This window comes from Mastigoproctus giganteus, chromosome 10 (assembly GCF_048544385.1).
Source record: "Mastigoproctus giganteus isolate SK-2022 chromosome 10, ASM4854438v1, whole genome shotgun sequence".
NCBI classification, from domain to species: Eukaryota; Metazoa; Arthropoda; class Arachnida; order Uropygi; family Thelyphonidae; genus Mastigoproctus; species Mastigoproctus giganteus.
Window position 1 is genome coordinate 61,522,796 of NC_143584.1, and position 13,149 is coordinate 61,535,944.

At 36.8% G+C, this 13,149-nt stretch overlaps 1 protein-coding gene across 4 annotated transcripts in view; it reads left to right on the forward strand.

Annotated features, from left to right (window-relative positions):
* The window catches only part of Sac1 (phosphatidylinositol-3-phosphatase SAC1), a 677,000-nt gene that overhangs the window by 357,721 nt on the left and 306,130 nt on the right, over positions 1–13,149 (forward strand). For all 4 annotated transcript variants that reach the window (XR_016547569.1, XM_090383680.1, XM_090383679.1 and 1 more), the window contains exon 10: positions 170–238. Coding sequence is in view for 3 of the 4 variants with exons in the window: in XM_090383680.1 (XP_090239806.1) it covers positions 170–238 (69 nt within the window). In the remaining variant the exon portion in view is untranslated. The remainder of the gene's footprint in view (positions 1–169; positions 239–13,149) is intronic.

Here is a 13,149-nt window from a genome sequence, read left to right on the forward strand (position 1 = left end):
GTGAGATCCTAAACTAAAGTATTTAACATTGTATTATTTATTTTTTAAACATTTCCTTTCATTTTATTTCATAAAATTTAGAACAAGAAATAACAAGAACATTCAAAATATAAAATTTATTTGCTCTGTCTTATTTTCAAAAGTTGATCAGCATTTTAATTTTCTTTAGGTAGATGGTTTTCAGAGGCACTTCGAATCACAAATATTAAATTATGGAAAGCAAATAATTATTAATTTGGTATGTATTAAATCTGGGTTCATTTCTAATTTTTTATTCCATATTATTAGTAGTTTATCCCAAGGTCTTCTGTAAAATTCAGCTTTCATAAACATCCATGTTATGAATGTAAAAAATAAACTAAAAACAAAACCCCTAATCATTAGTAATAACTATTCCATGAAAAAATGCTCAAGTGGATTGATGCCATGCTTATATTTTTATTTTAAACACAGACAGTGGAACTTAATGTCCTTTACTAATAACTAGTGGTATTATTTTTAGTTATTTTAAACATTCTTAATACAGACATTTAGGAAAGCTCATGAAATTTATAGAGGAACTAGGAATAAATCACAGGTTGCAAATTATTATTTTTACATGCTTTATTAGCAGTCGTGAGGGGTAGCTGGATGCCTAGGTGCCGGTATGGTTTTAAAGAATTAATTTTAAATAAATAAATGTATGCACAAATATATTTCTTCCACTTAATTCAAAGCTTCATGTTTCCTGCTTTGCTAATATATTTATTAGTGTCCCACCCCCACATAAAGTTTGGGGTAGATTTATTTTTTATTTTTTTTTATTTATAACTTACAACATGATATTGAAAATTGTTTCATCATCTTTGTTGTATATATGGTTCTTGATTTTGAATTTAGTTATTATCGCCTTTCCATCTGCCTTAGGAATTTTTTTTCCTTTTGTGGTATTGAAGCAGTGACCACCAACACAGTTTCTTGAGTATCACATGTAAGTTTTTTTTTTTTTTTAAGTACATTTTGAATAATAGTAACTGAGTCTTACAAGCAACGTTGAGAAGGAAACATAATAATGTGTAACTATAAACGTACTTTCTATATCCTATTATACATCACAGTCTTAAGAATAGTAATATAATAACAATACAGGTAGTTCCCAACTTTATGAGTTAATTTGTTCCTAGTGCGTGCTCGTAAAGCGGGAATTTATTTCCCATAGACATAACGTTGAAAACCAGGGTTATGTTCTCAACAATGAAATTAGTTAGCTAATTAGTTTGTTTAAACAAATGATTTATTTATCCAAAGAGATAAAAACATAGCCTGTAAAATCAAGCAAATTATAATTTAGTGAAATTATTTATGACTTACAAATGTTAATGTTTATTCTTCATCATTGACTAAATGCACATTCGTTGATCACTCATTGTTGGGTCGGCACTCGTTGATTTGTTGCACAAGGAGTCGTCTACGTCTGAAATGCTTCAAGAGGCATTTGTTTTCAAGATCCTCTCATTTCTTTATAAATGTCATGATAGCATGCATAAACATTTTTTACCAACTAACAAGATAAGCGAAAGTGAGATTGCAACTAACATGAGATTCGCGGGGAGTAACAAGTTTATGGGTGCCTCCGTAGCCAGGTGGGCAGGAGTGGCAGTGCATAGCACACACTTCTTGATTAGACCGTGGTTCGAGCCCGTGACCACCAAATATGGAGGATGCGGAGAGGTCAGGGAATGACCACCGCATATCCCTGGAGCAATATGGCCTTAGTTGCTAATGCTCCTAAAACCCAAATAACAACAACAAGTTTACGAAGCTTAAAAAAAAAAAAAAAAGGAATGAAGAGAAGATTTTGAAAATTTATTTATGTTTTTTGTATGATTGAAGGTTGGCGTGAAGGGGAAATGCATTTCACCATAATAACATAAAAACCCACACAATTCCAGCTATCAGTATTTTCACAAATGCAGTAACAGATCGAGTTTTCAATCCATTTATAATTGATTTCACTATCAGAAAAGCCCAATAAACCGGAAACTGCAAATTGTTTTTGTTTTATGGTCGTGACCTCCAGAAATGTGCTTTAGAAAAATATCATAAAGGCATTCAAAATTGATTCTTATAACAGAACATATGATAATGATGAAAGTGTAGTGCATTTTAATCATTTGAATTGGTAACTAATACAATTTACATTTTAAAAATAACCTTTTAGAGAGATAAATAGCTTAGTTATATAGCAAAAATTTCAACTTCTGAGGTTTTGGAACAAATAACTGAAAAACAATGGGTTCACATTACGATATACAGTGGATTCCGGTTATTTGGGCTACCGGTTAATTGGGGCAGTTGTTTATTTGGGGCAAATCCTAAAAAAACAGAACCCAATCGAGAAAATAGCCAGTGTTTACTTCGCTTAATTGGGACAAAATGCCGTTTAATCGGGGCAAGAGACCGCAGCACTGAAGATTACCCTACGATTGTCTCCGACCGTACCACGTAGTTTGGTCGGATTTCTGGATGTCACAACCATAAAACAATAAAAGCAATTAGCAGTCACCTGTTTATTGGGCTTTTCTCTTAGTGAAATTTATCATAAACTGATAGTAAACTCGATCTTGTTGAATTTGCGATAATACCGACAGCTGGAATTCTGTGGGTTATTATGGTACAATGTGTTTACACTTCTATGGAATCTTCTTTTCACATAAAAAAAAAATTAATTTTCAGAATCTTCTCTTCATTCCTATTTTTAAAGCTTTGTTATTTGTTACTCCGTTCTCACTTGCACGTATCGTGTTACTTGCAATTTGTGTGTGCCGTGTTTTTTGTTATTGATTGCTCATCTTTTTACTGTTTTACTGTTTTACATATTAACCCCCACCCACAAATGACATTGAACAGAAATGTCAACTAGTTTAGTTAGTATGTACATATTACAGTACAAATAAATTATTCCGATTATCACGTACATTCTTCCAATTTTCACGTATCATTTAATTTTGTTAATTGGTAAGGTAATAAAGGGTAAATTTGTGCTTAATATATCTTTGCTTTTATAGCCTGTGGATAATATTCCTCCTATTTTCACTAATTAGAATCGCAGTTTAATAGAATTAAAATTTAGTTCACAAATGTGATCACAATGACCGGCGCTTACTGCACATCATATAGTGAACGGTACTTTGCTATGGTGACTCCATCGTAACGTGATTTGATTGTACAGTGAACCAATTGTAAAGGTGGGGGGTTACATTGTATTTTTAACTATTTATGTGAAACTTCGGATAATTGGGGCAGCCGCTTAATCGGGCCAAAATGCACTAGTCCCGATGTGTCCCAAATAACCGGAATCGACTGTATTCACAAAACGATGGTGTCTCTGGAATGGATTAATATTGTAAAGCATGGTGCACTGTGTTGTATAGCTACAAGCATGGTTTGAAATGCTGGATTTATGAATGTTTAACATTCATTTTTTTTCAATTAATGTTCATATATTCCATTTTGTTGATACTTGATATTTGAAAAAAAAAAAAAAAAAAAAAAAACCTCTTAAACCCGGGAACTCGTAAAGCGGGAACTGCCTGTACTTGTTTGCCGTTACTTGCTCGTTAATTATATGTTAAAATAGATAGGACTTTGCTGAAGAACTGCATCATAAGTGTTGTTTAGGTGTTGATTATAATGTAGATGCTAACGGATCTACATTATAATCAACAGCCAAAATTCCATATAGTGTAAAGTTCGATAGATGGATAACATTTCTTCCAAAGAATTCAAACTCAAACTTTGTTTCTTTCTTTTATTTTCCTCTCACTTCTGAGTCATTTTTGTTTTAAATGAAATGAATTAAAATAGCTTACCTCTTGCAATCTTGATAACTTTATACAGATGCTAGTATGTATTTGTGATAGCAGTTCAAAGTTTCACTTATAATGATGAGACTCAGTATCAACACACTATGAAAATGTCACATGCAATGAAAAAAAAACAATAATAAATAAACATTTTCTTTGTTTTTTTTTGTAATCCCACTGCTGCATTCTTAATGAGAACAACTGGATAGTATATTATAATGTACTATCCAGTACATTACAATATACTATATTAATAGCTTTTGGATGGTACATTATGCCTGTAGCCATATGATCAAGCAGAAAACTGCAATAATGCACACATCGAGTGAACCATAGTTAAAGCCAACATGATTGCTAAATGCATTTTATGATTGTTCATGCTGGAATATATTTATTACATGTATACCACATTCTGTAAGTGCATAACAGCTATTTTGATTTCACTTAGCATGGCATAAGTTAGAAAATGTGAACAAAGGGTTAAGATTACAATATTTTTTGTTTACAAGAAAAAAAAAAAAAAAAAATATATATATATATATATTTTTTTTTTATATATATGCTGTGGAAATGCAGTAATGTTATATTTTAGAAGGAAAATGACAAAGTTAAGTATAAAATAATTTAGTATTTGTAGAAGAATAAGAGAAATTTACCTCAATATGATACGGAGAACACTTCCGTGTCATACTCTCCAGAAATTAAAATGAATAAAAGCTTAATGCAAAATGATTACAGTAAAAATCAATTGAATACAATTCAAAAATTAATTAAAATTCAAAAAACAATCAATTTAAAAAATTTATTAAAATATCAGTTAAAGTTAAACATAAATTTTGAAAAATGATTTTCCTTCCTGAAGCAGACAATGCTTTTCGACCATATGTCGTGATCACCGGAATGGAAATTATGGAGTATGTGAGCTTGAATCTTAGTGAGATAATTCATTCTCACACATGCACATGAAACACTGCGATTATTTGTCTTCGCACATGCGTCCAAAAGACCACGAATTGGAGATTACAAATGGATGAAGAACGTTAATAGAATTCTCGTGTAATTTAATTTCAATGGTTTCTACAATTAATAGTCCCGTATAATTATGTTGGATGCTAAGTATTTTGGCCTAGTTAAATAAAAATGTATGTTTTTCGTTAATGGCATGAAAGGCCAATTCTGACGTTCCTCAACAAGAAGCACGAACTGAGGACGCATGCTGTTTTATGCGAACAATGAGTGCCAATCACATACATCCTTGGTAAGACGAGTGGTAATCACTGCAAGAAATGTTGACAGTCATTTATTTGTGTGGCAAAAGAGGAAGGGACTGAGCGATTGCTTGGTATAGCGTGTAATTTCTGTATTGGTCAGGCCACAATCTTAAATTCGATATCTTTAAAGAATTTGTTAATCTGCTTATGCCACTGTTCAATGTATGGGACAGAAATAAAGTATTTTTGATCTCACTATTGTTAGTTGGTGTATTTTTGATCTTATTATTGTTAGTTGGTGTAATTTTTTGTATCCTTAGCTTGTACCCCTTAGCTTGTACCCCAATTTGTTTTATTGTAGCAAGGAGGTAACCCCTGTTTAAGAATCTGCTGGTTAATATCTGTATTTCTGAGTCTAAAGCAGATTCTGTCATTGAATATTTATAGGCATTGAGAAACTGATTAAAGATAATTGCCCTTTTTAATAATTACTATTTACCAATTTCATCAATCAGTACAATAAAATGATAACCACATATCGAAAAAATTACTACATTACCATTTCTCAGTTAAAGGAATTGAAGGCCAGAACATACAACATTCCTGCGCATTCTGGTCAGGTAAAACTGTATAAGAATGGAATTCCTATTCGGCCCATTGTTTCTTATAGAAACTCAGCATTTTCATCCGTAGTCACACATGTTTCTAGTGTTACAAAACCCTTTAGACAAGCATTAGCATTAATAGAGGCATACGATGCAAAAAAGGAAGCTTCTGCCGCATCAGCCAAAAAAAAAAAAAAAAAAAAAAAACAACCTCCCATTTCACCCCTCCATTCATTCCAAATGCCTCCAGCTCAGCCTTAAATTTATTTAGGCTATCAACTTCCACAGTAAAAGATGGAAGCCTGTTCCACCAATCGAATACCCGTTGGCTAAAGGCAAATTTCCACACATCTATTCTACAACTATCTGTACTCAGTTTGAGACTGTGCCCCCCTCAGGTTCTTAGTCTGAGCAATAGGAAGAATCCCATCAGCATTCAGCTTGCTCAACCCATTCAAAGCCTTATATACCTCAATCAGATCACCCCGCAGGTGCCTACTCTCCGTGCGCTGCAATTTGCAGAACTTAAGCCTTTCTTGAGCACTCCTTTGTTCCCCTCACCAATCTTGTTGCCATTCTTTATACTCGTTCTAGCAACTCTACATCTTTCCAAAAATGAGGCTTCCAGACCTGTACACAGTACTCTAGGTACTGTGTACAGGTCCACATTGTTGTACTGTGTACTGTGTACACAGTACAACAATGTGGCCTGATCATTGCTTTGTATAATGGGATAATCACCTCCTTGTCCCTACTAGCAAAATTCCTATATATCATTGACAAGACTCCATGACCTGCCCTGGCAGCCCGTCTGCAGTGCTCAGCAAACTTCATATTTGACTGCACAAACCCCCCCCCCCAGGTTTTTTTCACTTTCCACTTCCCTTGTAGTACAACACAGTTGGTACATTTCTCTTTGGACACTACCCATATGCAGTACTTTGCATTTGTCAAGGTTAAACTTCAGTTGCCACTTCTCAGCTCATTTCCACAACTTATCTAGATCCAGTTGGAGTAGCATACTGTCTTTAGTGTCGTTAACAACCCTGTCAACCTTTGTATCATCTGCAAACTTGGACATTAAACCTGCTTTACCTTCATCAATATCATTGATCAGTATACAAAACAACAATGGGCCCAACACCGAACCCTGTGGAACTCCACTAATAACATTTGTCGACGAAGAGCAGTGTCCATTGATTACCACTCTCTGTCGTCTCCCATTCAACCATCCCTTTATCCATTGCAGCAACTTACCCTTAATGCCATACTTCTGCAATTTTTACAGCAGTCTTCCATGTGCAAAAGTATCAAAAGCTTTCCTGAAATCCAAGTATATGGAATCAAAATTATTTTTGACATTCAGTTCCTTTGTGACCACATCATAGTATCCAATCAAATTGGTCAGACATTAACAAACCCCACTCTGTCTTAACTATTACTGCTGTCTTGTCTAGATTACTGTAATAATTAAAGACCAACACCAGCCAGGAATTAAAAATTTTACTATAAAAATAATATATACAGAATATAATGAAATACTGTGATACACTATCGGAAGACTAAAATATTACAATAAAATAAACTACGATAAAACGTTAAAAATGTAGTTAGCAATAAAATTATCTAAAATAAACTGGATTAAAAGCGATAAAACCTGAAGCTTTTGGAGACTGCTGTCTCCTTCTTCAACAGTGTACTATTAGTGCAATGACACATCCTTAAGTAGTCTAGATTATCCTGCAATGCTTCTTTAACCAATGATTCCATTATTTTTCCCATTATTAAACTAACAGGTATGTAGTTACTTGTGTCACCATTTGAACCCCCTTTGTGAATTGGTGATACATTTGCATACCTCCAGTCCATGGGAACCTCCCCTGAGTACAATTCCAAGGAAGCTCTCATAATTTTGGCTAAGGGTTTACTTACTTCCTTTGCTCCCTCCTTTAATATAACTGGATAGATCCCATCCATCACAGCTGCCTCTTTTATGTTTAAGTTCAACAATTTCTCCTCCACTTTCCTTTCAGTTATTACAAAATCACTTAGCTCCACGTTAGAGTTTGATAAACTTCTGTCACTCCCCTCATTGGATAACTCCTCATGTGTGAATGTAGATGCAAAATACTCATTCAGTTTATCAGCCACCTGAGTATGATTATCAATAGTCAACCCATCTATGAAAAGTGATCCAATCCGATTCATCCCTTTCCTTCTAGAGTTTACATAAGTAAAGAAGTCTTTGCTGTTTTTCTTTGCATTCTTTGCCAAAGATTTCTCGTAATCTGCCACCTGCCTAACTTCCTTTGCAACTTGATTACAGACTAGTTTATATCTGCCATAAGCTTCTGTGTCACCTGATACTGTATATGCATCTCATACATTTTTCTTCTCTCTCACAAGCCTCATTAATTCATCTGACATCCATTTAGGCCCAAACCTTGAACAGTATTTCTTATTTGGAATGAAAAGTACCTAGTAGACTCCAAAAAGGTATTGCATCCCTGAAGGCTTCCCATTTAGAATTCAATGTTGGTAACATCATCAATTTATCCCACTCTACAGAATTTAAAAACTGTCTGAGACCCCTCTAATCACCTTTATGAAAGCAAAATTCCCTTCCCTTTATCCTTAATGGTAGTTATATCTTTAAGTAATTCCCATATCAGTACATTGTGATCACTGGTGGTTCCTTTATCTGCAAATTCTTAATGCATGAATAATCACTGCTGATAATCAGATCAAGACTATTACTCCCTCTGGTTGCTTATCGAACATGTTAGACACGATAGGAGGGAGTATATGATTAGAGCCCTGTTGATCAATTCTGCTATGGAAGGATTGTGCAAAGGCTCAAGGGGTAGAATTTTTTTCAACCTGGTCTGTACTTGTTAACAGGAGAGACTGCTTCTACAGGGATGGGATACACTTAAATAGAAAGGGTGTAAGAATGTTTGCTGAGGCTATCGAGGCAGTGTTAGGTGGGTCGGAAAACTGCTAGATGGGGGGGATACAAGGACTAATAGATTAACAGTAGCCACTGGCAGAGGTGAAAGTGATTCTTGCACTGCTTCTATTGGAATGAGCTGCTGCCTGGAAAATAAGATGCAGGATATTTCAGAGACTGCTGGGAATCATTGGGGTACAAATAAACACATAGGTTGTGTTAGGGTAGCTAAGAAAAAGAACAGGTGCATGTATACTTGTGTGTACACCAATGCTAGGAGTTTAGTAAATAAATTTGATGAATTTGAGGTATTGCTCAAAACATCAAAGGCAAATATTGTGGGGATTTCAGAGAGGTGGTGTCACACAGATATAAGGAATGCAGAACTGGAATTTGGGGAGTACAATGTCTACAGAAAGGATAGACAGGGTAGGAAGGGAGAAGGGGTTATGCTATTAGTTAAGAAATACATAAAATCCAAGGAAGTGAAGCCAGTCGACATTGCTGGACAGTGCAGTGTCGAGTCAGTTTGGTGTGACATAAGCATTGGGAGATCAAAATTGAGAGTAGGAGTGTGCTATAGGCCTAATGACTCTGATGAGTATAATAAGAAACTGTACGGGGAAATAGAGTGGGCCAGTAAATCAGAGAGTCTTATAATGGGGGATTTTAATTTCCCAGATATTGACTGGAAATTGGGGGCTGGTCACTCACACACTAGCAAGGCTTTTGTGGATTTATTGGATGATTGTTTTCTACATCAACATGTTCGGGAGGCAACTAGAGGGAGTAATACTCTTGATTTGATTATCAGTAGTGATTCTTCATGCATTAAGAATCGCAGGTAAATGAACCACTAGGTGGCAGTGATCACAGTGTGCTGAAGTGGGATTTACTCAAAGAGGTAACTACCAATAGGGGTAAAGGGAAGGGTTATTGCTTTCGTAAAGGCGACTACGATGGACTGAGACAGTATTTAAATTCTATACAGTGGGACCAACTGATGATGTTACTAACAGAAAATTCAAAATGGGGAGCATTCAAAGTTGAGGATCCTGCTCAGATGGCTAACAATCTAAACGAGTATTTTGCATCTACATTCACAAATGAGGAGTTATTCAGGAAGAGGAATGTCGTAGGTGAAGTAAACATTGGCAGTGAGCTAGATGATTTTCTAATAACTGAGAGGAAAGTGGAGGAGAAATTGTTGAGGATAAACATAAAAAGGGCACCCGGGGTGGATGGGATCTATCCAGTTATATTAAAGGAGGCAGCAAAGGAATTAAGCAAATCCCTAGCCATAATTATGAGCGCTTCTTTGGGGAGGTACCCATAGACTGGAGATGTGCAAATGTAACCCCAATTCACAAAGGAGGATCAAAAGCTGACACAAGTAATTATAGACCTGTTAGTTTAATTTCGGTTCCAGGAAAATTAATGGAGGCACTGGTTAAAGAAGCACTGCAGGATCACCTGGACAAGAATTCAGTTATAGCTCAGACACAGCATGGTTTTGTTAAGGGCAGGTCTTGTCTGACCAATTTGATTGGATACTATGATGTAGTCACAAAAGAACTGGATGAAGGGAATAACTTTGATATTATATATTTGGATCTTAGAAAGGCTTTTGATACTGTTGCGCATGGAAGACTGCTGCACAAATTGGAGCAGCGTGGCATTGGAGGCAAACTGCTGCTATGGATAAAGGGATGGTTGAGTGGCAGAAGACAGAGAGTGGTAATCAATGTACACTGCGCAACGTGGACTAATGTTATTAGTGGAGTTTCTCAGTCAGTGTTGGGTCCATTGTTGTTTTCTGTATTTATAAATGATATAGACGATGGTATATCAAGCTTAATGTCCAAGTTTGCAGACGATACGAAGATACGAAGGTTGGCAGGATTGTCAAGGAAACTACTGACACTATGCCGCTGCAACAGGATCTGGAAATGTTGAGCAGATGGGCTGAGAGGTGGTAAATGAAGTTTAACATTGACAAATGTAAAGTACTACATATGGGAAACAGTAACCCCAGATCAACGTATCAACTCTGTGGTACTACGCTGACAGTGGTAGAGAATGAAAAGGACCTGGGGTAATTGTGCAGGCAGATATGAAGTTCTCTGAGCAGTGCAGACGAGCTGCAAGAGTAGCTCATGGTGTCTTGTCAATGATATACAGGAATTTTTCTAGCAGGGATAGGGATGTGATTATTTCCTTGTATAAGGCATTGGTCAGGCTACACCTTGAGTACTGTATACAGGTATATGGAGGCCTCATTTCAAGAAGGATGTAGAGCTGCTGGAACTAGTACAGAGAAGGGCAACAAGATTAGTGAATGGAACAAAGGGTTTCTCTTACAAAGAAAGGCTTAAGTTTTGCAAATTACAGAGTCTGGAGACTAGGCATCGGCGAGGTGATCTGATAGAAGTGTATAAGGCTTTGAATGGCTTGAGCATGCTCAGTGCCGATGGGATTCTTCCTCTTGCTCAGAATAATCACCTGAGAGGGCATAAATAGAGGAAGGACGGATGTCGGATAGATGTGCGGAAATTTGCCTTTAGCCAGCGGGCAGTTGGTTTGTGGAATCGACTTCCATCACTTGTTGAAGTTGATAGCCTAAACAAATTTAAGGCTCAGCTGGACAGGTATTTCGAACGAACGGAGGGGTGAAATGGGAGTAGTGGTTGTGCTTTTTTTTTTTTTTTTTTTGGCTGATGCTGAATAAGCTTGCTTTCTTGCATCATATGCCTCTACTAATGCTAATGCTAAAGAACTTATCTTGGAAGCCACTAGGCTTTACGTACCGACTAAGAAATATTGTTCAAGGTGTAGGCCTAAGTAGATGTCAGATGAACTAATGAGACATATGGCAGAGAAGAAAAATGCATGGGATACATACAAATTAACACATGACACAGAAGCCTATGATAGATACAAGTTGATCTGTAACCAAGTTACAAAGGAGGTTAGGCAGGCGAAGGCAGATTACGAGAAATCTTTGGCAAGGGATGCAAAGAAAAGCAGCAAAGAGTTCTTTTCTTATGTAAACTCTAGAAGGAAGGGGATGAATCAGATTGGTCCACTTCATATCGATGGGTCAGCTGTTGATGATCCTGCTCAGGTAGCAAACAAACTGAATTAATATTTTGCATCGACATTCACACATGAGGAGTTATTCAGCGAGGGGAATGCCAGAGGTGTATTCAACTCTGGCAGTAAGCTAGAGAATCTTGTAATAACTGAGAGTAAAGTGAAGGAGAATTTGTTGAAGATAAATACAAGAAAGGCACCTGGGGTGGATGGGATCTATCCAGTTATATTAAAGGAGGCAGCAAAGGAAGTAAGCAAACCCTTAGCCATAATTATGAGAGCTTCCTTGGACACAGGGGAAGTACCCATGGACTGGAGATGTACAAATGTGACCCCAATTCACAAAGGAGGAGGATCATAGGGCGACACAAATAGTTATAGACCTGTTAGTTTAACTTCTGTTCCTGGAAAATTAATGGAGGCACTGGTTAAAGAAGCACTCCAGGATCATCTAGACAAGACATCAGTTAAAGCTCAGACATAGCATGGTTTTGTTAAGGGGAAGTCTTGCCTGACCAATTTGATTGGATACTATGCTGCAGTCACAAAAGAACTGGATGCAGGGAATAACTTGGATCTTAGAAAGGCATTTGATACTGTTGCACATGGAAGACTGCTGCACAAATTGGAGCAGTGTGGCATTGGAGGCAAATTGCTGCTATGGATAAAGGGGTGGTTGAGGGGGAGAAGACAGATAGTGGTAATCAATGGTCACTGCTCATCGTGGACTAATGTTATTAGTGGAGTCCCTCAGGGTTCAGTATTGGGTCCATTTTTGTTTTCTGTATTTATAAATGATATTGATGATGGTATATCAAGCTTAATGTCCAAGTTTGCAGACGATACGAAGGTTGGCAGTGTTGTTAAGGACACTACTGACACTATGCTACTGCAACAGGATCTGGAAAGGTTGAGCAGATGGGCTGAGAGGTGGCAAATGAAGTTTAACATTGACAAATGTAAAGTACTACATATGGGAAACAGCAACCCCAGAGCAACGCATCAACTCTGTGGTACTACACTGACAGTTGTAGAGAATGAAAGGGACCTGGGGGTGGTTGTGCAGGCAGATATGAAGTTTTCTGAGCAGTGCAGACGGGCTGCAAGAGTAGCTCATGGTGTATTGTCGATGATATATAGAAATTTTTCTAGCAGGGATAAGGAGGCGATTATTCCCTTGTATAAGGCAATGGTCAGACCACACCTAGAGTACTGTATACAGGTCTGGAGGCCTCATTTCAAGAAGGATGTAGAGATGCTGGAACGAGTACTGAGAAGGGCAACAAGATTAATGAATGGAACAAAGGGGTGCTCTTACGAAGAAAGGCTTAAGTTTTGCAAATTACAGTGTCTGGAGACTAGGCACCGGCGAGGTTATCTGATAGAGGTGTATAAAGCCTTGAATGGTTTGAGCATGCTCAATGCTGATGGGATTCTTCCTCTTG